Below are 27,659 nucleotides of genomic sequence, written 5' to 3' on the forward strand. Positions count from 1 at the left end.
TCCCCATTTGCATTGAACTCTCAGCTTCGTAACTCTGCAGAAATCGTTTGTGCTCAAACAGCACCATTTCACAATAACATAAAAAAAGTGAAAACCGCAATGAACCATCCATTTAAGAAAAAAAAAAAAAGATTTCCCCAAATTTGGCCCAAAGGATGCTTGAGTCTTAAACAATGATTGAGTTGGCTTTTCAACAATATTTTCCATTTATAATCTATCATAAATTCCCTATATTAGCTCCTTATATCTGGATTTAAGGTCTGAGCTCATGCCCTGTCTAGGATATTTACAGCTGCATTGATGAACATGATGGGGGTTTCCCTTACTGACAATGAGACCTTTTGTGTGGGAAGAACAGTTGCCATACAGCCTTTGTAAAAGGCACTCTAGTTGAAAGATAAAAAATATACCAGACCAACTTAATGGGCCAAGTTTTCCTAACATTGGGGAAAAAAAGATACAGAGAAAATTAGTAGCTAAAAGATAAAGTGTGTACCTCTGGTATAGTCTATTACAGCTTCCAGTGCAGCAATCCTCACATCCACAAAGTGTCCATACTGAGCGTAAGACTTGAACAGGCTGGGGTCACTGGGGATGTGGCCGTTCTTCTGTAGCATGCGAATGGCCCGTAAGCAACTACAGCACAGAATTGGAAAAAAAAGACATATTATATAATTATGCTTACATTTTATTTTTTTCAAAAATAAAAAGATGAATTTACTTGTTCATTTAATGGATTTGATAATGCTCAAAAATATTAAAAGTTATAGACAATGAAGTGCCTTGAATTTTTAACACACTTAAATATTTTTTTTACTTGATATAAAAATACATGAAATGAGTCCTGGAGCAATCTAGAAAAGTAATGGGTTGAAAGCCACATGTCTCATGAGTTTCTATTTCAAATCTGAATAAAATCATGAAAAATTAGACTCCTGCAAAGATTTTTCTGAGACTATCTCTACACCCCCCACCCCCCAAATATAAGAAAATATATTTCCCAATAGTCACTGAAGGCTTCTACAAACTATTTAGTCAGTAAACGTACCACTGCATTGTTTTTTTTTTCAATTATAAAACACTAGACAGAAACTTAGACATCATAAAAGTGACTTATTTTATCACTAGAAAATACAATAAGAATAATTTGAGTAAGAAAAATAAGAATAAGAAAAAGAAAAAAAAAGATCTAACATTGTCAATTACAGAAAATCCTGAGATTGTTTGAAATGCAGTAATTACAATGAATTACGATGCAAATAAGTGGCTGATAGCCACTTATACAGATGGTAATAACACAAATGTGCCATAAAGTAAATAATCCACTCTCTCTATTCATATAGACGGGTTCACTTTGATAGCCGTGATCATACAGTAATAGCGAGCTGACTTGGGCGGATTTGCACTCAAACAGATGGTAATCACGCAGAAACATTCACATTCAACATAAAACACACTCGCACATATATACAAACTTTCGAAAAATAAAAGAAACAAAGGAAAAGGCGATCGCTGTAAGTTCCGCCTCCATCAGCTGACAGGTGCGTCAGAGTGCATCACGAGGGAGCGCCAAATTCAAATAAACTGTCTTTCGCCTATCTTTCATTCATTCTTTTTTCCGGTGGATCGCCTCGTTCTGTTTGTGACACTGTACGCTGCAAAATCATGCCGTGTTTTTACTACCAAGACACAGTTTCCGGCCGTGAGTTATTCCATAATGGACGCAAACAGTTCTGTTGCTGAATAACTGAAACGTAAACAAAGGAATTATGATCCATATTACAACCTTATTGCTTCGTTGGACTAAACATGCTTCATGAGATGTCGTTCAGTGGACCCTTACCTTTCTAACTAAACCGGGATTTACAGCTGAGGATGTGTTTATGACTCGTTATTACGACGGATCTGGTATGTACAGCATTTCTAATGTTCATGTTTTTTATATTTACTGCTTAAACAAATGTAGCAAATAGTCTTTATAACATTTCTATTGAAAAACAGCGATCTGTCGTCGATGCTTGAGGCTTAGATCATTATGATACATAGTTAGTCAAGATTAAATTTGTCCCGTTTCATTTAATCCATTCATAAACACTGACACATGCAAGTTGAGTGGCTTTGAGGACGAGGCCGTCTGGGTGCAGGCTAAGAGGTTAAATATGAGCAGGCCTACAAGCTGGGATTGGTAATGCTGCACTGTAATCATAGTTATTTATTTATATTTTTCATTATATTGTATTATATGATATTGGTTTGAGATAGTATTTTATTTAGTGGAGAATTTTTTTTATTTTATATAAGTATTTAAAAAAAAACAAATTGTTAAAAAAAAGTTTATAGTAATAAACAACCTGCAGTTAAATGTTTTAACTTCTTTCCCTTACTGTACCGAAAATGAACCGAACCGTGACTTTAAAACCGAGGTACGTACCGAACTGTGAATTTTGCGTACACCTAGTTAGTACATTCAAATATAAAAGACATTTGCGTTGTTTATATTTTCATGTACTTTAAAGGTGTACATTTCTCTTTGGAGTTTTACAAGCTCTTGGTACAAGCTCAAATGTGTTTGCAGTGTATTAGCCATGAACAGTTAAGACCACTAACTCCACTGTGTGACCCTGTCCCACTCTCTCACACACAAAATGCACAAAACTCCACATATGAACATTCAATAGCAAATACTTAAAGGGGGGGTGAAATGCTATTTCATGCATACTGAGTTTTTTACACTGTTAAAGAGTTGGATTCCCATGCTAAACATGGACAAAGTTTCAAAAATTAAGTTGTACGTTTGAAGGAGTATTTCTTTTCCAAAAATACTCCTTCCGGTTTGTCACAAGTTTCGGAAAGTTTTTTTCGAGTATGGCTCTGTGTGACGTTAGATGGAGCGGAATTTCCTTATATGGGTCATGAGGGCACTTCTGCCGGAAGAGCGCGCGCTCCCGTATAGCAGAGCAGAGAGAGGCTGTGCACAGACAATCACTGATCAGAGCGAGAGCGTCGCGAAATGTCACAAAAGGAGGAGTGTTTTTGGTTGCCAGGGCAAGACAACCCTGCACAGATTACCAAAGAAAAAAACAGCATTAAGGGACCAGTGGACGGAGTTTATTTTTACAGAGCATCAACGGAGTTGTGCAAGTGTTTGTGTTTGTTCCCTGCATTTCGAATATGCTTGTTTTACAAACAAGGGCCAGTTTGACGACGGATTTGCGTATCGTTTATTTCTTAAGGATGATGCAATCCCAACGAAAAAGGGTCACGATCGTGTGTTGGAACCGCAGGCGGTGAGTAAAACTACTTCAAATATCTCTGCCTCCTTGTTAGTGCCTCCGCCTCCCATCGGAGACCCGGGTTCGAGCCCCGCTCGGAGCGAGTGGTTGCTGCTGCTGCTCTCGTTCAGTTTCAGCCTCGGGATCTGATTCTGGATCATAAATAAACGGCTGAATCTGACTGTTAGCCATGGTTTATTTTGGATGATGGTTTTTTTCCTAAAGGCAATGTCAGATCCGTTAAATATGTTTTTCAACGGCTCTGGGTAATGTCACAGCTTTCAAACGCTCTCGACGCAAAAGCCTACTGGCGCTCGTGATTCTTTAGCTCCGCCCACACGTCACGCCTCTAGGCGCTCATGTTTTTCCGGGAAAAATCGGTACAGACTATCTTTCTCTTATGAATATAATAAAACTAAAGACTTTTTGGAGTTATGAAGGATGCAGTACTACTCTATAGGTACTCAAGATTAACAGGATATTGAGTGAAAACGAGCATTTCAACCCCCCTTTAAAGGGTTAGTTCGCCCAAAAATGAAAAATATGTCATTAATAACTCACCCTTATGCTGTTCCAAACATGTAAGACCTCCTTTTATCTTCGGAACACAGTTTAAGATATTTTAGATTTAGTCCGAGAGCTCTCAGTCCCTCCATTGAAGCTGTTTGTACGATATACTGTCCATCTCCAGAAAGGTAAGAAAAACATCATCAAAGTAGTCCATGTGACATCAGAGGGTCAGTTGGAATTTTTTGAAAATACATTTTGGTCCAAAAATAGCAAAAACGACGACTTTATTCAGCATTGTCTTCTCTTCCATGTCTGTTGTGAGAGAGAGTTCAAATCAAAGCAGTCTGGATATCCGGTTCGCGAACTAATCATTCAGTTCACCAAATCGAACTGAATCGTTTTAAACGGTTCGCATCTCTAATACGCATTAATCCACAAATGACTTAAGATGTTAACTTTTTTTTGTGTGGCTGACACTCCCTCTGAGTTCAAACAAACCAATATCCCGGAGTAATGCATGCACTCAAACAGTACACTGACTGAACTGCTGTGAAGATGAACACCGAGCCGAGCCAGATAACAAACAATAGACTGACTCGTTCACGAGTGAAGAACCGGTTTCATCGGTGTTCGGATCACCAGTAGTTCTTTCGGACAGTTTGATTCAATAAACCGGTTGAAGAAAATGGTTCACCGGTTCTTTTGCGCTCGACGTAATGGCATCATTTGCGATGATTGCCCTTGATTCAAGCCTTCGGTTTACCCGCGCTCATAACACTAGCACAGAATCAGTTCAGAATCAATCACCAAAAGAATCAATTCGGTTCAGACGCTCTGTGTGTCGGTCTGCTTCACGTTGAATCACACATGTGCAGTATCATCAGCTCCTCGGTTCACGAATCGGATGCGTCTGACAGAAACGGTTCTTGACTCGTGAATGAGTCAGTCTTTTGTTCGTTATCTGGCTCGGCTCGGCGTTCATCTTCAGTTCCCTCTTCACAGCAGTTCAGTCAATGTACTGTTTGAGTACAAGAATTACTCTGGGATATTGATTTGTTTGAACTTAGAGGGAGTGTCAGCCACATTAAAAAAGTTAACAGCTTAAGTCATTTGTGGATTAATGCGTATTAGAGATGCGAACAGTTTAAAACAATTCAGTTCGATTTGGTGAACTGAATGTTTCGTTCGCGAACCGGATTTCCAGACTGCTTTGATTTTTTAACTCTCTCTCACAACAGACACGGAAGGGAAGACAATGCTGAATAAAGTCGTCGTTTTTGCTATGTTTGGACCAAAATGTATTTTCAATGCTTCAAAAAATTCTAACTGACCCTCTGATGTCACATGGACTACTTTGATGATGTTTTTCTTTCCTTTCTGGACATGGACAGTATACCGTACACAGAGCTTCAATGGTGGGACTGAGAGCTCTCGGACTAAATCTAAAATATCTTAAACTGTGTTCCGAAGATAAAAGGAGGTCTTACATGTTTGGAACAGCATAAGGGTTAGTTATTAATGACATCATTTTCATTTTTGGGCGAACTAACCCTTTAAGCCCCTTTCACACTGCGATTTCAGCAAATACACAGGTAAAGTGTTCCGGCAATTGTTCCCAGGTTGCTAGATTTTGCACTTTCACACTGCCAGTGATTACCCGGGATGTGTGCGTGTTTTCACACACAACCGGTAAAGATCCCGTAACAACACGTGACATCAGGGCGTGACGTGTAATGTACGAGTCAAAAACGTTATATTTTCACTGAAGCAAGCGAATGATTTCGTTTAAACACGCCCCCACATGTCTATCTCACTATTTGGAAATATTTGCAAAATGCGGCCCAAATGTTCGTGCAAAGAAATGTATGGTTTCAATAACCACAGATATTGATGAAGCTGCCATGTCAGGAAGATACTGTTAGTATTTAGGTGTAAGCAAAAGCACTTTATTTGGCATTCTATAAGTAGATGCATTTAGAAATCTTGAAAATTACTTACAGCAGAACAGCAACACATTTTATGGATAACCGTTGTGTGAACCTATGAGAGGACGTAATTCTTACTTTGCTATGACAATCTGGCACTTCTGAATCAGCTGCTGTAAGTATCTTTTATTATTAGTTTAAGCATTTGCTATTAAATGTTCAAATGTGGAGTTTTGCGCGTTGTGTGTGTGAGAGAGCGAGACAGGGTCCCACAATGGAGTTAGTGGTCTTAACAGTTTATGGCTAATGTACTGCAAACACATATGAGCTTCATCCCTGTGTCTGTCACCTGTGTCCTTTCGGGCTTGAATTGTTGGTAAAACTAAAGACATTATTAACTGTCTTTACATTTATTTTGAAAGATGAAGCTTGCGATTATGGAAAGGGACGTTACATTTCCTACGAGTGCTTTTGTTGTTCAGCCAATCACAATGCACTGGGTTAGTTGGCCAATCAGAGCACACTGCACTTGTCAGACGGAGGGGCTTTGTAGAAAATGACACGTTTGAGAGAGGCATAGCATAAAGCAACTGATGTCACATGGACTGTTTTACCGATGTCATTGCTAGGGGTGCACATTTTTTCAGCCTGGTTCTCAAAAGAGAATCTGGAGATTTGGTTTGGTCCTCACATAGCGTGACCCGTTAAATATAACTATAAAAAATTAATGAATAATATATTGCACTTATTTCATTTTTTTTAAATATTTTTTTTTATAAAATAATAGTAAATAAACAGAATAATAGTGTGATAATACTATTAAAAATAAAAGGCAATCCTAAAAATTAAATACAAATACATTTTATAGTAAACTTAAAATTAAAATGTTAATATTTACTACTACTTTCTTTGTTTGCCTCTGAGAAGAATTGCTTTATGTATTCCCCAATTTTAATTCGCTTTGAATAAAAGCGTCTAAAAATAAATAAAAAGCTTTTTCATCATATTCAAACCTAAAATCAGCAGGCTTTTATTTTGGCAGTATGCCGGCAAGTAAGTATACGCGCTTCTGGATTTACCACTGCAGCTACTAATAGTCAGACTTTAGAAGAGACTTTCAACCAGCATTACAAAAAGAACCAAATCACCTACACTACCTTTAAAAAATTGAGTCATGGAGACTTCTGTTTTATTTGATGGGAATTTCACTTTTTGTGGAAAGGCTTAATACAATTAAAAGGTGAACCTTAATTTATTTGAACCATTTTTATTTTCAAAAGTATTAGCCTATATAGTTTAATAGGAGGAAGTTTCATAAACTTGGCAAATTCATTTTCCAAAAGATTGTAGGTAGAGACATCCGTTGTGGATGTAGTCTTTTCATGAGACCCATCTAAATTTCCACAAATCACAAGCATGCAAAGAAATCACACACCTGACAGTTATGGTATTACGGTAGCTCGGGAGCAGTTTTTCCATGTTAAGAAAGCGTGTGATTTCCTCCAAGATCAGGCGAACATCTGTGTTTAAGTTGTCCACTGTGCGAACCTCGTTATTAATGCTGATGGCAGGAGTCAGTGAATTTGTCAGGGCATCAATCAGCTCAGCTCGATAGTAATTATCAGAAAACTGCAGTAGAAAAAATAAAATTACAACGGTTTTGTTCCTTCTACCATTCAACAAAATGCTAATTTCTTTTCTACAAACCAATTTTCTTATTACCTTGTTCTTCCGGTTGTCATTGTATTTGATGAGATCCAGTATAAAGCTGAGGACCTCTTTGGGACAAAGGTTCTGAACATCTCTGAGCAGAGCCATGGCCACAGGCATAGTCTACAGGAGAAGAATAGTCAAGTCTACGTTATGCCACATTTCCACCGCAGGAACTTTACCAAGGAACTAGGGACTTTGGCCTGGTACTCTGTGTGTTTCCACCGCAGGAATCAGGAACTAAAAGTTCTGGGTAAAAAAAATGCCCCTCAGAAAGTCCCTGCTGGCAAGGTGGTACTTTTTCAAAATATCTGAACTTTTGGGGGCGGGACCTGGGCGCTAAACATCCTGATTGGTTGAATTCCCGCAGCATTGGTTGAGTTCAACAACCATTTATTCGGATCATTTTCAAAATATTACTGATATTGTGTCATGAAATGTAATTTAAAAGTATTTCAGGCAAGAATGTAGTTGTTTAAAATTCAAATCTGTGGTTTATTTATAAAGACAGCACCTATTTAAAAATGTGTTTCGCCTTTAAAAATGTGTTTGCCTAATCTTCCCGGTACTTTACACCGCAGTGGAAACGCAGCAAGCAACAGGTCTGAGGGAAAAAAGTTCCTGGTGAAAAAAGTTCCTGGTACAAATGTTTGGGTAATTTCGGTGGAAACGCGGCATTAGTGTCTTTCTAGCAACAAAGTTGTGGTGCAAAAGATTGACATTAGTGTTCAGCCCTCATCCTTGAAATGGAAGTAGGTTTCAGGGTTTTAACAGCCTGATGTGTAGGCCCATAAGCTGCAATATATCCACTGATATAGCAATAGAATTAAAAGTTTGCGGAAGATGTGAGTTGGATCTTTGGTGGTGATGCTGTGGGCCTTGTTCAAACAGTATTAATGCCAAATGTCTGATATGGCATGAATGAGATTCCAATAATTTTCTAGCACACAATACGAATTATAAAGAATTCAAAGTAGTATAAGAATTATTCTTATTCTTTATTACTTATTGTATGCTTAAAACTTTTTATTTTTGTGGGACCTCTACAGCACATTTAAGAGTATAAGGAGTTCCCATATACGTCATAGCTGAGGTAATGTCGAGTTACCGCCTCGAGAAGGGAACCGGTAGTTCTACGTGAAATCAGACATCTGAGCTTACCCATAAAGTCAAAATATCATAATTATAACACCACACGAATATTCAACCGTGAGACTGGTAGTCGAATCAGGCTCCTTGAATCGAAGCATTTAATCGTTAACTACACATCAGGATCTTAAATATTTCATTTCTGACATGAATCACTGGGTCCTGCCTTATGGTCCAATGAAGGTCCATGACACTTTTTGCTGGATATAAAAATTAACTTCTAATCTAACTACCGGTATGCTATAAATAAAATAATAATATTTTCTAATAAAAAAATCATTACCTTTTGCAGGAAGTAGCTCTGAAAACTGATGAAGTTGTTGGTCTTGACAATATTTGGGCAGCTTTTGCAGCAGAACATGCGTGTAAAAAGAGACTTCATGGCTGGGGGGCCAGTCCAGGTGCTCATCATGGAATTTGCAATCTAACACAGGTCAACACAGTTAATGCCTCCCAAAAAAAACAAGCAATATAACATCAAACAGTATGGAAACTCAACTGCTAATTCAAATGCATGAATAAACAATATAGTGCTAACAGTGATGTAGATGATTAACAGACCTTAACAAAAATGTCAATAGTGGTCATAATTGACCTTAATAATGTCAAATTACCATATTGCCACTTTCATCTTGCTTTAGTTAAAAAAAAAAACTACTTCCATTATTGTCATAATTAAATTAAAAAAATACAATGTTTTTAAAAAACAGAGATGTTTTGTTTCACTTGAAGAAAATCCCTATACAAAACTTATGATATACTACCCTTTTTATATTTCATGTCACTTGTTTTTCTGTGATAATTTAGGCCAACATCACTTGCTAACTGTAATCTGTGTTTTTGCAATACGATAATTTGGGACAACATACTGAGATTAATAGACATTTGAAAAACTTAAAAATATTGTCAACTGGCAAGCACAAGGCTGAAGAAAGAGGTGTATCAGATTTGTGGAAAGCACACAAAAAAAGCTCAGTTACTCAGTAATGCTCTTTTGCTTAGAAAGGCTACATTCATTTAATAATAATAAAAATAGATTAAAAATACATTTGTGAAATACTAGAATTCAAAATTCCCTGTTTAAACAAACATTTTAAAATATAATTTATTCCTGTAATGGCATAGCTAAAATTTAGCAGCAATTATGCCATAGCATCATACGATTCTTTAGAAATCATAATAATATACTGATGAGGTGCTGAAGCAGCATATGTATGAGATGCATTACCATCTTACTGCTAATTTAATTATACTACATAATTAATATATAAAGGTAGCATGTTTTACCTTAGCCAGACAGAAGCAGGCCTGTATGCGGACTTTATAAAAGCACTGGTCTTGTTCTAAAATATCAGTAAGAGCAAGTCGCGAGGCCGGTGTGGGAAATATTTCCAGTGCTGAGATAGCCTCCTCCTGGGCCACCACATCCCTCTCAAACCGCAACTGGTACTGCCACATGAAATCAGCCTGTTCAAACTCCACCTTTCGTAGGATGGACATGTCTGGATCGATTCGAATCCACAGCAGAGGAGAGTCAGCACTATGACATTACAACAGAAGAAAAGGGTTCATTGAAGACCATGTTAAAATTAATCAAGTTCACCATGATTTTGGCTTAAGAATGACCAGAGTTTCTCACACATGCAAAGAGAGAGAGTGAGAGTCTTACCACGCTGAATAGACGGGCTACAGTGTAAACTATATTTTTTGTTGTATTTTCCAGTCAAAATAATAGAGTTAATTTAGTATTTAGCTTTTTAGAACAAGCAGATGATAAGCCAGTTTCTCCAGTAGTGGGCGGAGCTAATGCACAAATGGCAATTTCATTGGCTGGCGCTGATCTATTACCATCCCTGATTTGATTTCAGCAAATCAGTTCGACCGAACACAGACAACGTGATTTATATTCATGAACCCAGCAGCTCATCAATCTATAGTGCATTGCATATTATTAGTATAGTAGTATAATTAGTTGAAGTATTATATTTTAATATTAATTAATATGAAATGAAATAAAAATTAACATTAACTGTTTTAGAGCTCTGCTTGAGTTGAACGCAATGAGTGTGTGCATGATAGCCGTGAACTCATGAACAAATGGACGGAGTCGCGGAACCCATTCATAAAAACAGATTTCACAGTTTAGCGCATGATGCTTGCGGTGATTTCAGCATCTGTCATCTCACTAAATGAGGACGAAAACATATGAACAACATCTTCTGAACTGCACAGAGTGACTTGATAAGCATTTTTCCGTTTGAATTGAGCAAAAGCATGATAACACATGCACAGAATTGTAAAGGTATTCATTTTTGCAACCCGGTTTTGAAGTCTATTGTTCAGAAAAATTTACATAGTCTACTACTACTACTAAAATGAAACAAGCATTTTTTAAAAGAATAATCACACAACATTTCTTCTATGTTTTAATTTTAGTAGTAAATCCACCTTGTTTGCCAGAAAAAGTTTGCTTAATTTTAAGTAGTTAAAAAACAAATAAAATTAATGTTTCATGCCTCCATATGATGATAATAAAAATGTAAATATACTAGTGGTGGGCATAGATTATTATTTTTTTTATCTAGATTAGTAGATAATCTAGATCTGTACACTGTATAGATCTCACTGTGATCTTGAAATTAATCTAGATTAAAATGGCTCATTCGAATTCTGCCGAAGGCATTCAGAATATGTGTGTTACCCAAATAAAATTGACAAACAGTAAGTCTTTGAGAAGGGGTTTATCAAGCTAGGTGGTGCATTAAAAAAGGGGCTCATGTCCTGTTTCCAAAATGCATCACAAAGTGCTTGAAAAAGCTGGAAACTAATTCCACATTGCACAAGGTGCATTGCATATTTTTTACGCACCCATGTTAACTGATTCCAGTTGCGTTCCAGGAGCGTTGCGTCTGCAGCAGTGCAGCGATCATTTATGTACCGAGTAGCGAACTGCAAACGCATCCTGTATGAAAGCACATCGAGTCCATGCTGCACCACATTAGCACATGGACTGCATACGCACTGCAGATGGACTATATAGCCGCGTTTCCACCGCAGGAACTTTACCCAGGAACTAGGGACTTTGGCCTGGTACTTGGTGTGTTTCCACCGCAGGAACCAGGAACTAAAAGTTCCGGGTAAAAAAATGCCCCTCAGAAAGTCCCTGCCGGCGAGGTGGTACTTTTTCAAAGTTCAGGAACTTTCGGTGGCGGGACTTTGGCGATAAACATGCTGATTGGTTGAGTTCACGCAGCATTGGTTGAGTTCAACCACCATTTATTCGGATCAACATTTTCAAAATATTACAGTTATTGTGTCATGAAATGTAATTTTAAAAGTATTTCAGGCAAAAATGTAGTTGTTTAGAACTCAAATCTGTTGTTTATTTATAAAGACAGCGCCTATTTAAAAATGTGTTTCGCCGATCTCGGAGACGGTGAGCTCCACACGATCAGCGAGAGCTCAGTGATCATCTATCAGCCGAGAAACAGCCTCTCCTGGGATAGACCTTCTGATATGTGCCGTTGGCTCTGATGTCTCTTTAGTGGTTAAAACATAACATATAATACAGCTGCGGGGTAAATCTTACAGGTTTTCTTTGGTCTGTATTCAATTTATCTATATGTTAAAATGAAAATAAAAAAGGCAAATTTATATAATATTTCGTTTCATTGTAATGGCTGCATATACACATATCCCTGAACTAATTACATTTCTGCAGCTGTTAATATGCTTAAATGAAAACCAAAGGAGGCAGTGGTATTTGATATCCTATTTCGTTTTATTGTAAATATACAGTAAGGAAAATTGCAGTAGCCAAGACGAGCTGACTGAAGTTATCAAGTACGCTGCTGTTTATAGATTTACCGGACTTGCGTTGTCGCGGACATCACACTCCCAAGACGAATGCACAAAGTCAGAACTAACTACCGATGATGCACATCCAAAATCAGCGTACTTTTTTTTTTTTTTTTTTTTTTTTTTCAGCGGTACTTTGTATTGAGAAACGCGCGCGAACCTACGTCACCAGTCTATTTGCCTAATCTACCCAGTACTTTACACCGCGGTGGAAACGCAGAAAGCAACAGGTCTGGGGGGAAAAAAGTTCCTGGTAAAATAAGTTCCTGGTACAAATGTTCCAGGTAATTTCGGTGGAAACGCGGCATATGTGAAACAGGCGTGAGCAGGGCCGTAGCTGGGGTCAGCGGGGAACCGGTGGGCTCTGTTTGAAATTGTTTAATTTGTATGTTCTTTTATTTTTATTTATTTGTGCTATTTACACAATGTTTACATTTTTGCAAGTTTGTAGGTGTCAAGGTACAGAAACCAAATAATTGAAATGTAAAACAGAAAGTAATTCAGTCAAGAGCAGTGAGTGATTTTCATTTTCTTGGATTAACATTACAGCAGCCAGTAGCTAAATTTGGCGCGGCCACTTCAAGAGACAATGAACGCATCCAATATAATACACATCCCATTTTTACCTCAACTGTTTACTTTGACTTGAGAAATAACTGACAGTCCAAGGTGGATATTTTGACATATTTTGTATGTATTTGTCGGCACAAGAGCAAAAATAAGCAAATTCGATATTCAAGTGTTTTGAGACGCCTTTCTCTGCATGAGCACTGAACACCAGAACACCGCGAGTACTGAATTGGGCTCTTTTACATCTTTTTGTTTGTTCAAACTGCGATTTGTATTTGTTCGTTCAGGTGCATGAGGGACTTCGAGGAGAACTTCGCAGAAGAGAGCTTGGTTCAGCGTCGCTGATATGCGTCTCTCTCTTTCTCTTGCGCACCGAACACATAATGTGAGTAACCAGCTACTCTCTTCAGCTTTTCCACGTCTTGTGTTTGGATGCTTTAATGTTTAAATCGACAAGCGGTAAGGCTTAAAAACGCATGAAAAAGATAAACTTTTGTGACGACTGCGCAGCAGTGGCCCTTCAACTGTCCTGAGCATCTTTTTAGGCTGGCCTCAGCCAGTTGGTTATATAAAATATCAAGGTGAAAGTCATCATAGCTTGCTAAGTTTAGACCCAGCTCCCAAACCAACTTTGAGAATAGATTAACAGAGATATTTTTTTTCGCAGCACGTTAACGCCGGTAACGGCCCACCGCTAAAATATACACAGAATATCTGAGTGTAAACAATCATTAGGCTTCTTTAAGGAAAAATAAATCGATTAAGTTGTTCACATAATTAGACATTTTCAGAATTTGGTAACAAAAAAATATGGTGAAAACAATAAAACATTTCATAGGGCCCTAATCATGTAATTTTGTTAAACTTTGATTAAACTTATTTGAAAATGTTTAAGTTTCATGATTTTATTTTGTTAGACATACTTTATGATTAATAAACTTTAATTTAACTATTAAAAAGGAGGAGTAAAATTAAAATGGAAAAAAAAGAATCCAGAAAAATTAAATAACAGTATTTGGAAATAAATAAATCAGTCTGCAGACTGGGGAGCAACGGCACTGTTTTTTAAAACATGATTTGGACGACTTCATTAAGTTTTGTTTTATAGAAAACTTTAAAATATTTTTATTTTTTATAAATTGTATCTTAATTTTGAACAATGTTTTATCAATCAGTTGCCCGTATTTAATAAATAAGCAAATAGAGACAATGTAATAAGGCGCAGGCACGATCACTTACTTTAAAAGGAGACATTTCATGCTTTCTGTAATCAGTTAACGTGCAATACGTTAACTGATTACAGAAAGCATGAAATGTCTACTTTTAAACGAAAATATTCAAACCAAAATAAACAGGCTACTGTCCGATTATGTAATAGGCTACATAGGAAATGTGCATTTCTCTCTGGCGTTCATGGCAAGTCCGCATCCTCAACTTTATCTTTAAAAGATCTTTATCTTAAAACACCAGTTTATTAATAAACAATTAAATGTCTCCTTGCTAATTTAGACACATTCATAATCATTATTTTAACCAGATCTTTGTGGCAAGCTTTATGCGAGCGGTCAAAATGATTATTATCATGTAGGCTATAGCCTATTTTAGCTATAAAAATAATATAAAAGGGCGATTTGTTTATATTTAAACAAATCAAATTATATTTTGAATTTATTTATTCCCCATTTTTTTGAACCAGCAGGCCATTCTGGGTTGAGCGAGCGACCCCACGGAATGAGTGAGTGGAGAGGAATATTCAGAAATGCGCTCTCCGCTCACAAGCTCTGATCGGAACAAACCCAAACCTCAGCTGAACTTGCAGAAACGTAAAAATAGACAGACTAGACTATTTTGGTACAAATTATAAGCTTATTAACGATTTTTTATCATTCTTGACAAAATTAGTATATATAATAGGTTTTTGTTTTGTCCATCCATCCATCCATCATCTTCCGCTTAATCCGGGGCCGGGTCGCGGGGGCAACAGTCTAAGCAGAGACGCCCAGACTTCCCTCTCCCTAGCCACTTCTTCCAGCTCCTCAGGGGGGACCCCGAGGCGTTCCCAGGCCAGCCGGGAGACATAGTCCCTCCAGCGTGTCCTAGGTCTTCCCCGGGGCCTCCTCCCGGTGAGACGTGCCTGGAACACCTCCCTGGGAAGGCGTCCAGGAGGCATCCGAAATAGATGCCCGAGCCACCTCAGCTGGCTCCTCTCGATGTGGAGGAGCAACGGCTCTACTCTGAGCTCCTCCCGAGTGACCGAGCTTCTCACCCTATCTCTAAGGGAGCGCCCAGCCACCCGACGGAGAAAGCTCATTTCGGCCGCCTGTATCCGGGATCTTGTCCTTTCGGTCATGACCCACAGCTCATGACCATAGGTGAGAGTAGGAATGTAGATTGACCGGTAAATCGAGAGCTTTCCCTTACAGCTCAGCTCCTTCACCACGACAGACCGGTACAGCGACCGCATTACTGCAGAAGCTGCACCGATCCGTCTGTCAATCTTACGTTCCATCCTTCCCTCACTCGTGAACAAGACCCCAAGATACCTGAACTCCTCCACTTGAGGCAGGAACTCTCCACCAACCTGAAGTGGGCAATCCACCCTTTTCCGACTGAGAACCATGGCCTCGGACTTGGAGGTGCTGATTTTCATCCCAACCGCTTCACCCTCGGCTGCAAACTGTCCCAGTGCACGCTGAAGGTCCTGGTCTGAGGAGGCCAACACGACAACATCATCTGCAAAAAGCAGCGACGAAATCGCATGGTCCCCAAACCGGACACTCTCTGGCCCTTGGCTGCGCCTAGAAATTCTGTCCATAAAGAAAACTCCAAATCCTCAAAACACATGTGGACTGGTTGGGCAAACTCCCATGAACCCTCCAGCACCCTGGAAAGGGTATAGAGCTGGTCCAGTGTTCCACGACCGGGACGAAAACCACACTGTTCCTCCTGAATCCGAGGTTCCACTATCGGCCGAGGGAGGCTGAGAAGTGTGATCCCCCTATAGTTGGAACACACTCTCCGGTCCCCCTTCTTGAAAAGAGGGACCACCACCCCAGTCTGCCAGTCCAGAGGTACTGTCCCCAACCGCCATGCGATGTTGCAGAGGCGTGTCAGCCAAGAAAGCCCCACAACATCCAGAGACTTGAGGTACTCAGGGCGGATCTCATCCACCCCCGGTGCCTTGCCACCGAGGAGCTTTTTAACTACCTTGATGACTTCAGCCTGGGTGATGGATGATTCCTCCTCCGAGTCCCCAGCCACTGCTTCCTCAACGGAACACAAGTCTGTGGTATTGAGGAGATCCTCGAAGTATTCCTTCCACCGCCCGACGATATCCCCAGTTGAGGTCAAAAGGTGCCCATCTCCACTGTAAACAGTGTTGGTAGGGCACTGCTTCCCCCTCCTGAGGCGTCGAACAGTTTGCCAGAATCTCTTCGAGGCCAACCGATAGTCTTTCTCCATGGCCTCACTGAACTCCTCCCAGGCCCGATATTTTGCCTCCACGACTACCCGGGCTGCAGTCCGCTTGGCCTGTCGGTACCTGTCAGCTGCCTCTGGAGTCCCACAAGCCATCCAGGCCCGATAGGACTCCTTCTTCAGCTTGACGGCATCCCTTACTTCCGGTGTCCACCACCGGGTTCGGGGATTGCCGCCTCGACAGGCACCGGAGACCTTACGGCCACAGCTCCGAGCAGCCGCAGTGACAATGGAGGTGGAGAACATGGTCCACTTGGACTCAATATCTCCAGACTCCCTCGGGATCCGGTCGAAGCTCTGCCGGAGGTGGGAGTTGAAGATCTCTCTGACAGGGGGCTCGACCAAACGTTCCCAACAGACCCTCACAGTACGCTTGGGTCTGCCGAGTCTGTCCAGCTTCCTCCCCCGCCATCGGATCCAACTCACCACCAGGTGGTGATCAGTTGACAGCTCCGCCCCTCTCTTCACCCGAGTGTCCAAGACACATGGCCGAAGGTCTGATGACACGACCACAAAGTCGATCATCGACCTCCGGCTTAGGGTGTCCTGGTGCCACGTGCACTGATGGACACCCTTATGCTTGAACATGGTGTTCGTTATGGACAAACCGTGGTTAGCACAGAAATCCAATAACAGAACACCGGTCGGGTTAAGGTCAGGGGGGCCGTTCCTCCCAATCACGCCCCTCCAGGTGTCACTGTCACTGCCCACATGAGCATTGAAGTCCCCCAGTAGAACGATGGATTCTCCAGTCGGAGCACTTTCCAGCACCCCTCCCAGAGACTCCAAAAGGGCCGGGTAGTCCGTACTGCCGTTCGGCCCGTAGGCACAAACGACAGTGAGAGACCTATCCCCGACTCGAAGGCGCAGGGAAGCGACCCTCTCGTTCACAGGGGTGAACCCCAACACATGGCGGCTGAGCTGGGGGCCTATAAGCAAACCCACTCCAGCCTTCCGCCTCTCACCATGGGCAACTCCAGAGTGGTAGAGAGTCCAGCCTCTCTCAAGAAGTGTGGTTCCAGAGCCCAAGCTGTGCGTGGAGGTGAGCCCGACTATCTCTAGTCGGTACCTCTCGACCTCCTGCACAAGCTCAGGCTCCTTCCCCGCCAACGAGGTGACATTCCACGTCCCTAAAGCCAGATTCCTAGTCCAGAGATCAGGTCGTCGGGGGTCTCGCTTTCGACTGTCGCCCGATCCTCTATGCACGGGCCCCTTGCGCTCCCTCCTGCAGGTGGTGAGCCCACAGGAGGGCGGCCCCACGTCACTCCTTCGGGCTGAGCCCGGCCAGGCCCCATGGGGGCCATTCCAGCAGTGACTGTATGATTTTGAGATGCATCTTTTTAGACTGAGGACATTTGAGGGACTCAAACACAACTATTTAAAAAGATTCAAACATTCACTGATGCTCCAGAAGGAAACATGATGCATTAAGTGCTGGGGGGTGAAAACTTTTGGAATTTGAAGATCAAGGTAAATTGTACTTAATTCCGGGAGGGCTAGCCCTAATGTGCTTTCATCATCCTGCGTAACCTTAACTTGTGCAACGACTAGTGGGAATAGTGACATCCAATAAAATGTAAAAACTATTTTGAATTCAAACAACAAGAAAATAATTAAACTCCTTTAATATCTATCAAATGTGAAAAAACAAAACAAAAAAAAAAAAACAGACAGGGACATCAATGCCTTTGTCAGCTGAACTTGATCAACATCACGGCGAACTTTACCTCAGCGCAGATTAATTCTATCGTGTCACTAAAAGAAATATCATTCATTCATCATAGGGATAAGGATAAATAGGCAATTAAAGAATTAGGACAACCAAGACCAAATTTAAACATCAAACAACTACAAAGGGCGGGAAGTCGTATAAACAAGGATTTTCGAGGATGTGGTATTCTGCAAATTTACCACTGCATTTTGTTCCATTGCGACAGCGTGACTGACATTGCATGGACAACTACAAATGTCACTGAAATGCATCATCTCTCGGAGGTGAAAAAACACGAAAGAGCAAAGATGCATATTGGTATTATGGAGCAGTATAATATAAGTGAGTAATTTAAGTAAGCAGTGTAATGTGAGGAAATGTGATATAAATGAACAGTGTAAAATAAGTGAGTTGTGTAAACAGTAATTTATGTGAAAATCGAAGTAAAGAGGTTTTTTTTTTTTTTTTTTTAGAAAAACCACATCCTGGCATCAGTCTTCATTTGCTGCTGAATTGTGTTAACATGCATATAGAAACAACGAGAGCAAGAGATTGATTCCTAAAGTAAGTTTATTTTTAATTAATACTCAGTTCCTGAGAGAACTGGCAGGATCCGCCACTGTATGTATGTATGTATGTACACTAAGTAGACATTCAAAAGGCCCTTTTTACCACAGCACGTACCGCCGCGGTGGTATAAAGTGCATTTGCAGCCTATGAACGCTGAGTGGCGCTTTAACCACAAGTTATCAAACAAGCGCATCAAAGCACATTTTCGCAAATAGACATCAGATTTGCCTCGCTGATGTGTTAGGTTTGATGGCTTCAGTCAGGAAAAATTAAAGAAAAACACTGTAGTTAAAATATTTAATATTTAATATCCACAGACGAAAGTTTGGTACTTATGAAGTTATGTGCATTTCTTAGAACGAATTCAAGCAGGATAAATGTCAAGCCTGTGCTTATATTTTCTCTAAGCTACATGGTATTAAACCATATTTTAGATTTGACACATTTAAAAGGTGTGCAATATTATTTATATTATATTAATTATGCGTTATATTATTTAAAAAAAAAGTGATTTACTTTGCATCGGAGCATTAAAAGTGGTAGCCTATTTTAGGGGGGTAGGCTACATGGATTAATATGCAAAATGTCAATATTTTCATATATTATGCCTATATTTTAATTTATATTTTCAATATAAATATATTTTTTCCTTTAATAAAACAACATGCATTTTTCTTATTCGTTACCTGTCCTTTAACTTAATTGGGAAAAAAAATTTGTCTGTAAACTGATTAAGAAATTGTTGCATGTTTAAACATGAAGCACTGTATAATTTCGTGCCCATTATTTATGCCTAATTAGCCTAAAACAAAAAACTAATAAAATTAAACCTGCACAATTAAATCTTTGAAACTATAACAAATGGAAAGATTAATAAACTGTCCTCATGATTAAACTCAAGTTCTCTCATTATAATCAACAAAATACACAAAATGTAAAAAATAGCTTTAGTAATTGACAACTTAAGTGATTTTAAAGGGGGCCTTCTTTACTTGCTTTTAAAGTTGGGCAATAGCATATGGCCTAAAAAAAAAAAAAAAAAAAAAATCCAGATTTTTATTTTAGAAAAAAAAATCTGATTTATGATTTAAATCGATTTTTAAATCAATATTCAAATGACTAGGAAATTTTACAAAAGTTTTAACAGTACTTTTTCATTCATTTAGCAGTCAAATTTATAACTGCAACAAGATGATTGAAAAAAACAGTAATGTTATTACCTTTATGCTGGAAAGACCTTTATTTTTATTTATTTAATACTAGCCCATCATGCATCTAACCATCCACTCAGCTGTTAAGATTAAAACTGACAGCTCAGCAGTGAGTCAGTGTCATGGACGGAGGACCTGTTAAAGGGTTAGTTCGCCCAATTTGCAAAATTATGTCATTAATAACTTACCCTCATGTTGTTCCAAACGCGTAAGAACTCTGTTTATTTTTGGAACACAGTTTAAGAAATTTTAGATTTAGTCCGAGAGCTCTCAGACCCTCCATTGAAGCTGTGTGTACAGTATACTGTCCATGTCCAGAAAGGTAAGAAAAACATCAAAGTAGTCCATGTGACATCAGAGGGTCAATTAGAATTTTTTGAAGCATCGAAAATACATTTTGGTCCAAAAATAGCAAACACTACGACTTTATTCAGCATTGTCTTCTCCCCTGTCTGTTGTCTGTTGTAAGACCGTTCAAAACAAAGCAGTTTGTCATATCCAGTTCACGAACAAATCATTCGATGTAACTGGATCTTTTTTAAACGGTTCACCAAATCGAACTGAATCGTTTTAAATGGTTCGCGTCTCCAATACGCATTAATCCGCAAACGACTTAAGCTGTTAACTTTTTTAATGTGGCTGACACTTCCTCTGAGTTCAAACAAACCAATATCCTTCAGTAATTCATTTACTCAAACAGTACACTGACTGAACTGAAGAGAGAACTGAAGAGAACTTTGCCGTGTGATAGAGGGAAAAAGGTTTACACAAAATAGCTTAAACCCTCCTGTTATTTTTTATTATTATTATTTTATATGCTACGTTATGAACATAACCATTTTTTGACTCGTGAACGAGTCATTATCTGGCTCGGCTCGGTGTTCATCTCTCTCTTCACAGCAGTTCAGTCAGTGTACTGTTTGAGTACATTAATTACTCCAGGATATTGGTTTGTTTTAACTCAGAGGGAGTGTCAGCTACATTAAAAAGGTTAACAGTTTAAGTCATTTCTGGATTAATGCGTATTGGAGACGTGAACAGTTTAAAATGATTCATTTCGTTTTGGTGAACTAGTTCAAAAAGATCCGGTTACATCGAATGATTAGTTCGCGAACCGGATATCACAAACTGCTTTGCTTACAACAGACAGGGAAGAGAAGACAATGCTGAATAAAGTTGTAGTTTTTGCTATTTTTGGACCAAAATGTATTTTCGATGCTTCAAAAAATTCTAACTGACCCTCTGATGTCACATGGACTACTTCGATTATGTTTTTCTTACCTTTCTGGACATGGACAGTATACCGTACACACCGCTTCAATGGAGGGACTGAGAGCTCTCGGACTAAATCTAAAATATCTTAAACTGTGTTCTGAAGATAAATGGAGTTCTTACGGGTTTGGAACAACATGAGGGTGAGTTATTAATGACATAATTTTAATTTTTTGGGTGAACTAACGCTTTAATATATTTGCTAGTCTATATTTCCATCTCGTTATGCAGCTGGTTTAGTTTTTTGTTTAGTTTTTTTTTTAGGGCCGGGACTCGATTAAAAAAATTAATTTAATTAATTAGAGGCTTTGTAATTAATTAATCGAAATTAATCGCATTTTAATCGCATATAATTATTTGTCCTGAGAACAGTGAGAAGTATTTTTTTTTTCACATGGATTTATAGTAAACCATTGAATAATGACTGAATACATAAGCTTAAGCAACAAAATAGTTTATTTTTGTTCAACCAAGTCTAGCAGACCAGTGCAATTTTTGCCATTAAGTGTAGCAATAACATATTTAGAAATAATTTAGAAATAGTACATTTCAGAAATTCAGGAAGCTTATAGGTGCTGGAACCTTCTGTAAAGTGTTTTTTTTAAGTAAAACACAATACTGTCAATTACATTCAGAACATTGGAAACACTGACTATTAGAAAACATCTCTCTGCTGCTTCAGAGGCCATAACATACTAAGTCCAACTCTCAATAACCTTGGCCAAAACAATAAAGAGTTCAACATAAACTGTTGCACCAACAAAATAATACATAGTTCAACATAAAGTGTAAAGTCCACGCTAGCTGCTATATGTTTTGCGTTGAGGTGATACTTGAGGCTCGATGTGCTGCGGTGATATGCGAACGCTAGTTGGTGCTCCAGTATAATCAGTCCGCCGAAACTCATCCAGTGAGAAACGTTCCACGGTGCAAAAATAAGTTATTAAATATGTGGGAATTTTTTTTCTGTAATTAATTAATCTCAATTAACGCGTTAATGTCCCGGCCCTAGTTTTTTTTTCTTATAGAACTTATTTGTAAATAGAGCAGACACTTTCTGTGTGTCTACACCAGACACAAGAGTTGTCATCTGTGCCCCACAGCAAAAAGTGTGTCTAAACATGATGACATCACACTATAGGGTCAAATCATCTGAACAGTGTCAGAACATTTTGTCATAAACAGAACGAGCATCTGATGGGGATCGTGTCCAGTGTATCCATCACTGTGTTCTGTTGTCTTTTGTTGGATCACCCCAACCCATGTGTCAGGTGTAGACCTGGCATGCGTTTTTTATTGTTTTATTTAGCCCTGCTTGTTTTAATATTTTTATTAAATATCTGTATTGAGTCTGTGAGCAGCAACAACTTCCCCTCCGAGCGCATTGATACCAGAAACTTGCACCGCCTTCACTCCATTGATAAGGTATTTTAGTATGTTTGAAATGTTATGTTCGTAGCATATAAAAAAAATAATAATAAAAATAACAGGAGGGTTTAAGCTATTTTGTGTAAACTTTTTTCCCTATATCACATGCCAAACTAATAACGTTGTAAGCATTAAATCTTTAATTGCTGCTTTATGCTGTGAACATTTTGTTTGTGATGAAAATAACAGTACATTTTTGTCAGTTATTTTATCTAAACAGATCGATTAACTCCAAGATTTCAAAAAAAGATAGCATGCTGATAATGTAGTAGCACTGTAAGATTACATTTGTTTGAATGCTAAGATTGTTAAATTAACAGATATTGTTATACACCACAAAACCAATAAAGGACTAAAATATAGCCTGTCCGTATGGGAGTTAAGGCATATAAACTAATGTAGATCAATCACAAAAGTTCTGAGAGCTTTGACACTTGACATGTTTGTAGTCAGGAAGTTGATTTAACTACTAGAAAAGACTGGATGTGAATATCTTGATGTATGGAATAAATAGAGACATGTAAACACATATCTAAAATAAGCGGACATGCACAAATTTAATATCTATGCATAATGTTTTTATTTACTTTGTGCTTGCTTTGCCTGGGATTATCATAGAAACACATATAATAGCTTGTTGGAAAGGTAACTTACATTAGGTAAGTGCTGATCTATATTTATGATATATTTAATAATGATACATTTCATAAGGCACAGTATACTATACAATTCATATGAACCACAGATCCAATTGAATCAGATTAACATTGGAATGGAACACCTTTATTAAAATATTGTTACTGTCGGGCAGAATCCTTGCATGTCCAAATTTAGTCTATTTCAAATTTTTTCACAATTCAATGCTATTGGTCAAACCCCACGTCGTAAACAATCTAAAGTGTTGAAAATAGATTGAGAGCAAATCTCTTAACTCCATTGGACACTTCAACTGTCTGAGAATCCTCGTAACGCCACTTCTTCACTCCGCGGCAGGAGCTTCCACACCATTTTGTGTCCTCAGGATTTTAAGTCACAACGATAGAGAAATCCTCATCAAGCAACACGTAAAGCAAGCCTTAACTCTGATTTTATCGGTTTTAAACTATGATATCAGTTATTGATGTATTTTAAATGTCTACTTATTACAAGGCAAGGCAAGTTTATTTATATAGCACATTTCGTACACAATGGTAATTCAAAGTGTTTTACATAAAATAAAGTAAAATAATCATTAAGAAAAATAATAACAAAAATAAAGACAAGCAATTTTAAAACTTTTAAAATGATGAAAAAAAACTACTTAACTAAAATGAATTTAAAAACAGTTAAACAAAAACAGTGAAAATATAGTGCAATCAGTTTGGACATTAAACAGTGCTAATTCAATAAATGCACAGCTAAACAGATGGGTTTTGAGTTTAGATTTAAATGTGACTAGTGTTTTAGCACATCTGATCTCTTCTGGAAGCTGATTCCAACTGCGGGCAGCATAGTAACTAAAGGAGGACTCCCCTTGTTTTGTGTGAACCCTTGGTATTTCTAACTGACTTGATCCTAGTGATCCGAGTGCTCTGTTAGGTTTATATTCAGTGAACATTAGGGCTGTGAATCTTTGGCAAGGCAGCGATTCGGTTCGATTACGATTCATAGGTTTTCGATTCAAGAACGATTTTTGCAAATTTAGAACGATTCAATTCGATTCGATTCACAATTAAATTAAATTTGATTCGATTATAACGATTCGATTCTGCATTCTTTAAGTACATTCACAGGATTATTTAAATGCTTCTACTAAATTCTTTAAATGCTTAGTCAGGGGGCAAATTACATTAGCATTTATGTTTAGAGAGAAAAAAAAAAAAACTTTTGTCCATTGTTAAATGCTAGTTTAATGATGCGACATGGCATATGTAAAAATGTATGTAAGCCAAGTTTTTAAAAAAAGAGCTTAAAGAGTATTATGTATAAGCTAACATTTTCACACACCAGGGGCGTAGCCATAATTTCAGAAGTGACATAAATGTCAAATACAATCATTTTATATATGTATCCTATATAATAATAATAATAATAATTATTATTATTATTATTATTTTTACAAGGAATTATCTTCTTTTTTAATTACTTTTAATTAGCTGTAATAAATCAAATACACTGCTGGACAATAATCAATCATTTGTAATCGATATTTTTTTCCTAATGGCAATTTTATGATTGTTTTATATACTAGGCTACATTTAATTAGCGATTATTTACATTTTCTGCACAGAATAAGGTAGAAAACATACTTTATAGTTTCTGTACTGTAATAAATGTCAATTAGCACTGCATCATTCATAAATTGTTTGTGTTTTTTTTTTTAGTTTCATCAGTTCATTCTGCTTAAATTCAGTTTAGCTGCAGATATAGTCTGGCACATCTATGAGAGCAAGATCGCTTCTATTTCAGTGTGAAAACGTCTTCATCTCTATTTAACTTTTCCTCTCCATCAGCGAATGATTCTGAGAGAAAACGCGTCAGATGTCTGTTTGCTAATGAAACAAACGCTACTTTCATGCATCTGATTATCAGATAAATCTCGCGCTCAAGGTCACTCATAAATCTCTTATTTCAAGTTCGTTGTTAATGCTGTGGTTAATTTTAAAAGTTTCTCATATATTCGGTTCATCCGCATTGTTTAAAAACATTTAACATTCAATGGATCTGTGCGTATGATTTAGACACTTACATTTCTGCTCCGTCCATGGAATAAATACAGCTGTCGATGGCTCCGGTAACTCTGTCGGTAAGATGCAGAGAGCCACAGACAAACTACAGAAACTACTTCACGTTAGCATTACTGGCCACGAGTCCTATAGATCACACGTCAGCTGCGTCAGAGACGAATGGAGCGCGAGCGCAATCCTGTGACAGTGTCAGGCGGTAAACGGTGGAGCGCGTGAAAGACAGATAAGAGGCAAGATTCACGAACACTCTTCAAGGTCTCCATTAATTTGTGCGTGTAGTAATTTAATGTGTATACATTTTGAAAGCATTGAATCGCTATAGAAATCGCGATTCATTCGATTCTTAGCATTTTGAATCGATTACTGTCCAAGATCGGCGATTCAGGATTCAAAAATCATGTTTCAAGATCGATGCATATGAATCGACAGGGTTTGTAATCGATGCATCGAGAAAACGAGTGAATCGTTACACCCCTAGTGAACATATCTGCAATATATTTCAGTCCTAGGTCATTTAGTGACTTATATACGAGTAAAGGTACTTTAAAATCAATCCTAAATGTAACTGGAAGCCAGTGTAAGGACCTGAGGACTGGTGTGGTATGCTCAGATTTTCTGGTTCTAGTCAGAATCCTGGCAGCAGCGTTCTGGGTGAGCTGCAGCTGTCTAATGGTCTTTTTGGGAAGGCCGGTGAGGAGCCCATTACAATAGTCCACCCTGCTGGTGATAAAGGCATGAACAAGTTTCTCCAAGTCTTGGCTGGAAACAAAACATCTAATTCTTGCAATGTTTTTGAGATGATAGTATGCTGATTTAGTTACTGCTTTGACATGACTACTGAAATTAAGGTCTGTCTCCAGAATCACACCAAGATTCCTGACTTGATTTTTTTTTTGTGAGACCCCTAGAGTCAAGGTATGCATTCACCTTGAAAACTTCATGTTTGTTTCCAAATGCAATGACTTCAGTTTTTTCCTTGTTTAACTGAGGAAAGCTCTGATCCAACTATTAATTTTATCAATGCATTGGCAGAGGGAGTCAATAGGCGGATCTTTTGTGACATCATTGTTTATGTTTGTCGCGTTGCATCATGGGAATCGTGTGGCAGGAAACATCGCTAGATACCTGTAATTTGATTGTTTTGCACGTTTGGAGGAGGATTTAGAGAAGAGGATGGTTCACTCTTGCTGTGTGGTCTATTGTACAGTTAGTTGGGGGCCTGATAAAAAGTTTTTTCGAATTCCCTCCGAAAAGGATAGCGAAAAACGAAAGACATGGTTGCGTGCAATTAGGCGATTGAACCTGGACGCTCCGAAGAAAGCTTGAAGCTTCTGATTGAGTTTGTGAGGCACATTTTGTTCATGGTAAGTCTTAGTGACTATTTATAGAAGATTGAATAAAAATAAATAAAACGGAGTCAAATCAACCGAGTCATATGTTTTCGCTTTCTGATTCAGGTGTCCCAAACGCAATCCACAGCACCCAGACTATGTTCCTCACATCATTCTGTAGCTGTGCTTTGCTGCAAGCCTCACTAGTACATGCAGAATTTGTAAGTCCTATCCTGACAGCTGCTTCTACTTTAAACATTAAAGCTGCTACATGACTCAATACAGATATTTCTCCAAGAGTGGATTTGAAAGAAGGAGAAATGTGTAAGCTGTGATATACAATTTTTCACCATTAGTACAGACGCCATTGAAAGTCTCACACTGAACACAATTGAATTGGTACAACAGTCACTACATTTTCAATAAATAAATAAGTAAATAAGAACACTGATCAATGAAGACTTTAGCACAATCACTACTTTATGTTTGGCAGAAAAGATCGGCCCAAATTTTCGAGAAACAAAATAATCATAGGCCTCCAGACTTTTGAAAGCCTTTAATCATTCATGAGTGAAGGGTCCAGGGGTTTCTATTAAATAAGAATAAATGTCTCCCCAGCAGATTGGTGGCCAAGACACGGGTGAGTCGGACCGACGTTTTTTGTCATCCCAGATCTCATATGGGCTTTGAATAAGTTCGATTTTGTCACCAATACAAATTTTGAGCTTCTCTCCAAACCTCCTCCGGTCTTCAGATGTTAAAGTGCTTATATATTGAGGATTTCGCCCGCTAACTCTCTTGAAAGTGCTCGTCGCGTCTTTACAGCCCGCTATACTGTTTGTTTTGTTGCCACACAACCACTCGCGCATAGGTACAAAGATGTCATCAAAGATCCTCCTATTGGGCTGTATTAATTTGGAGATAAGTCTAGGTAAATCT

General features: G+C 38.5%; 1 protein-coding gene across 2 annotated transcripts in view; it reads right to left on the reverse strand.

Moving 5' to 3' along the window:
• The window catches only part of taf2 (TAF2 RNA polymerase II, TATA box binding protein (TBP)-associated factor), a 152,675-nt gene that overhangs the window by 44,153 nt on the left and 80,863 nt on the right, over positions 1 to 27,659 (reverse strand). For both annotated transcript variants that reach the window (XM_052577873.1, XM_052577871.1), the window contains exons 16-20: positions 9,854 to 10,106; positions 8,850 to 8,990; positions 7,430 to 7,540; positions 7,143 to 7,336; positions 497 to 636 (exon numbers count right to left, since the gene is read on the reverse strand). In XM_052577873.1, the coding sequence (XP_052433833.1) occupies positions 497 to 636; positions 7,143 to 7,336; positions 7,430 to 7,540; positions 8,850 to 8,990; positions 9,854 to 10,106 (839 nt within the window). The remainder of the gene's footprint in view (positions 1 to 496; positions 637 to 7,142; positions 7,337 to 7,429; positions 7,541 to 8,849; positions 8,991 to 9,853; positions 10,107 to 27,659) is intronic.

Source organism: Carassius gibelio, chromosome B16, assembly GCF_023724105.1.
Source record: "Carassius gibelio isolate Cgi1373 ecotype wild population from Czech Republic chromosome B16, carGib1.2-hapl.c, whole genome shotgun sequence".
NCBI lineage: Eukaryota > Metazoa > Chordata > Actinopteri > Cypriniformes > Cyprinidae > Carassius > Carassius gibelio.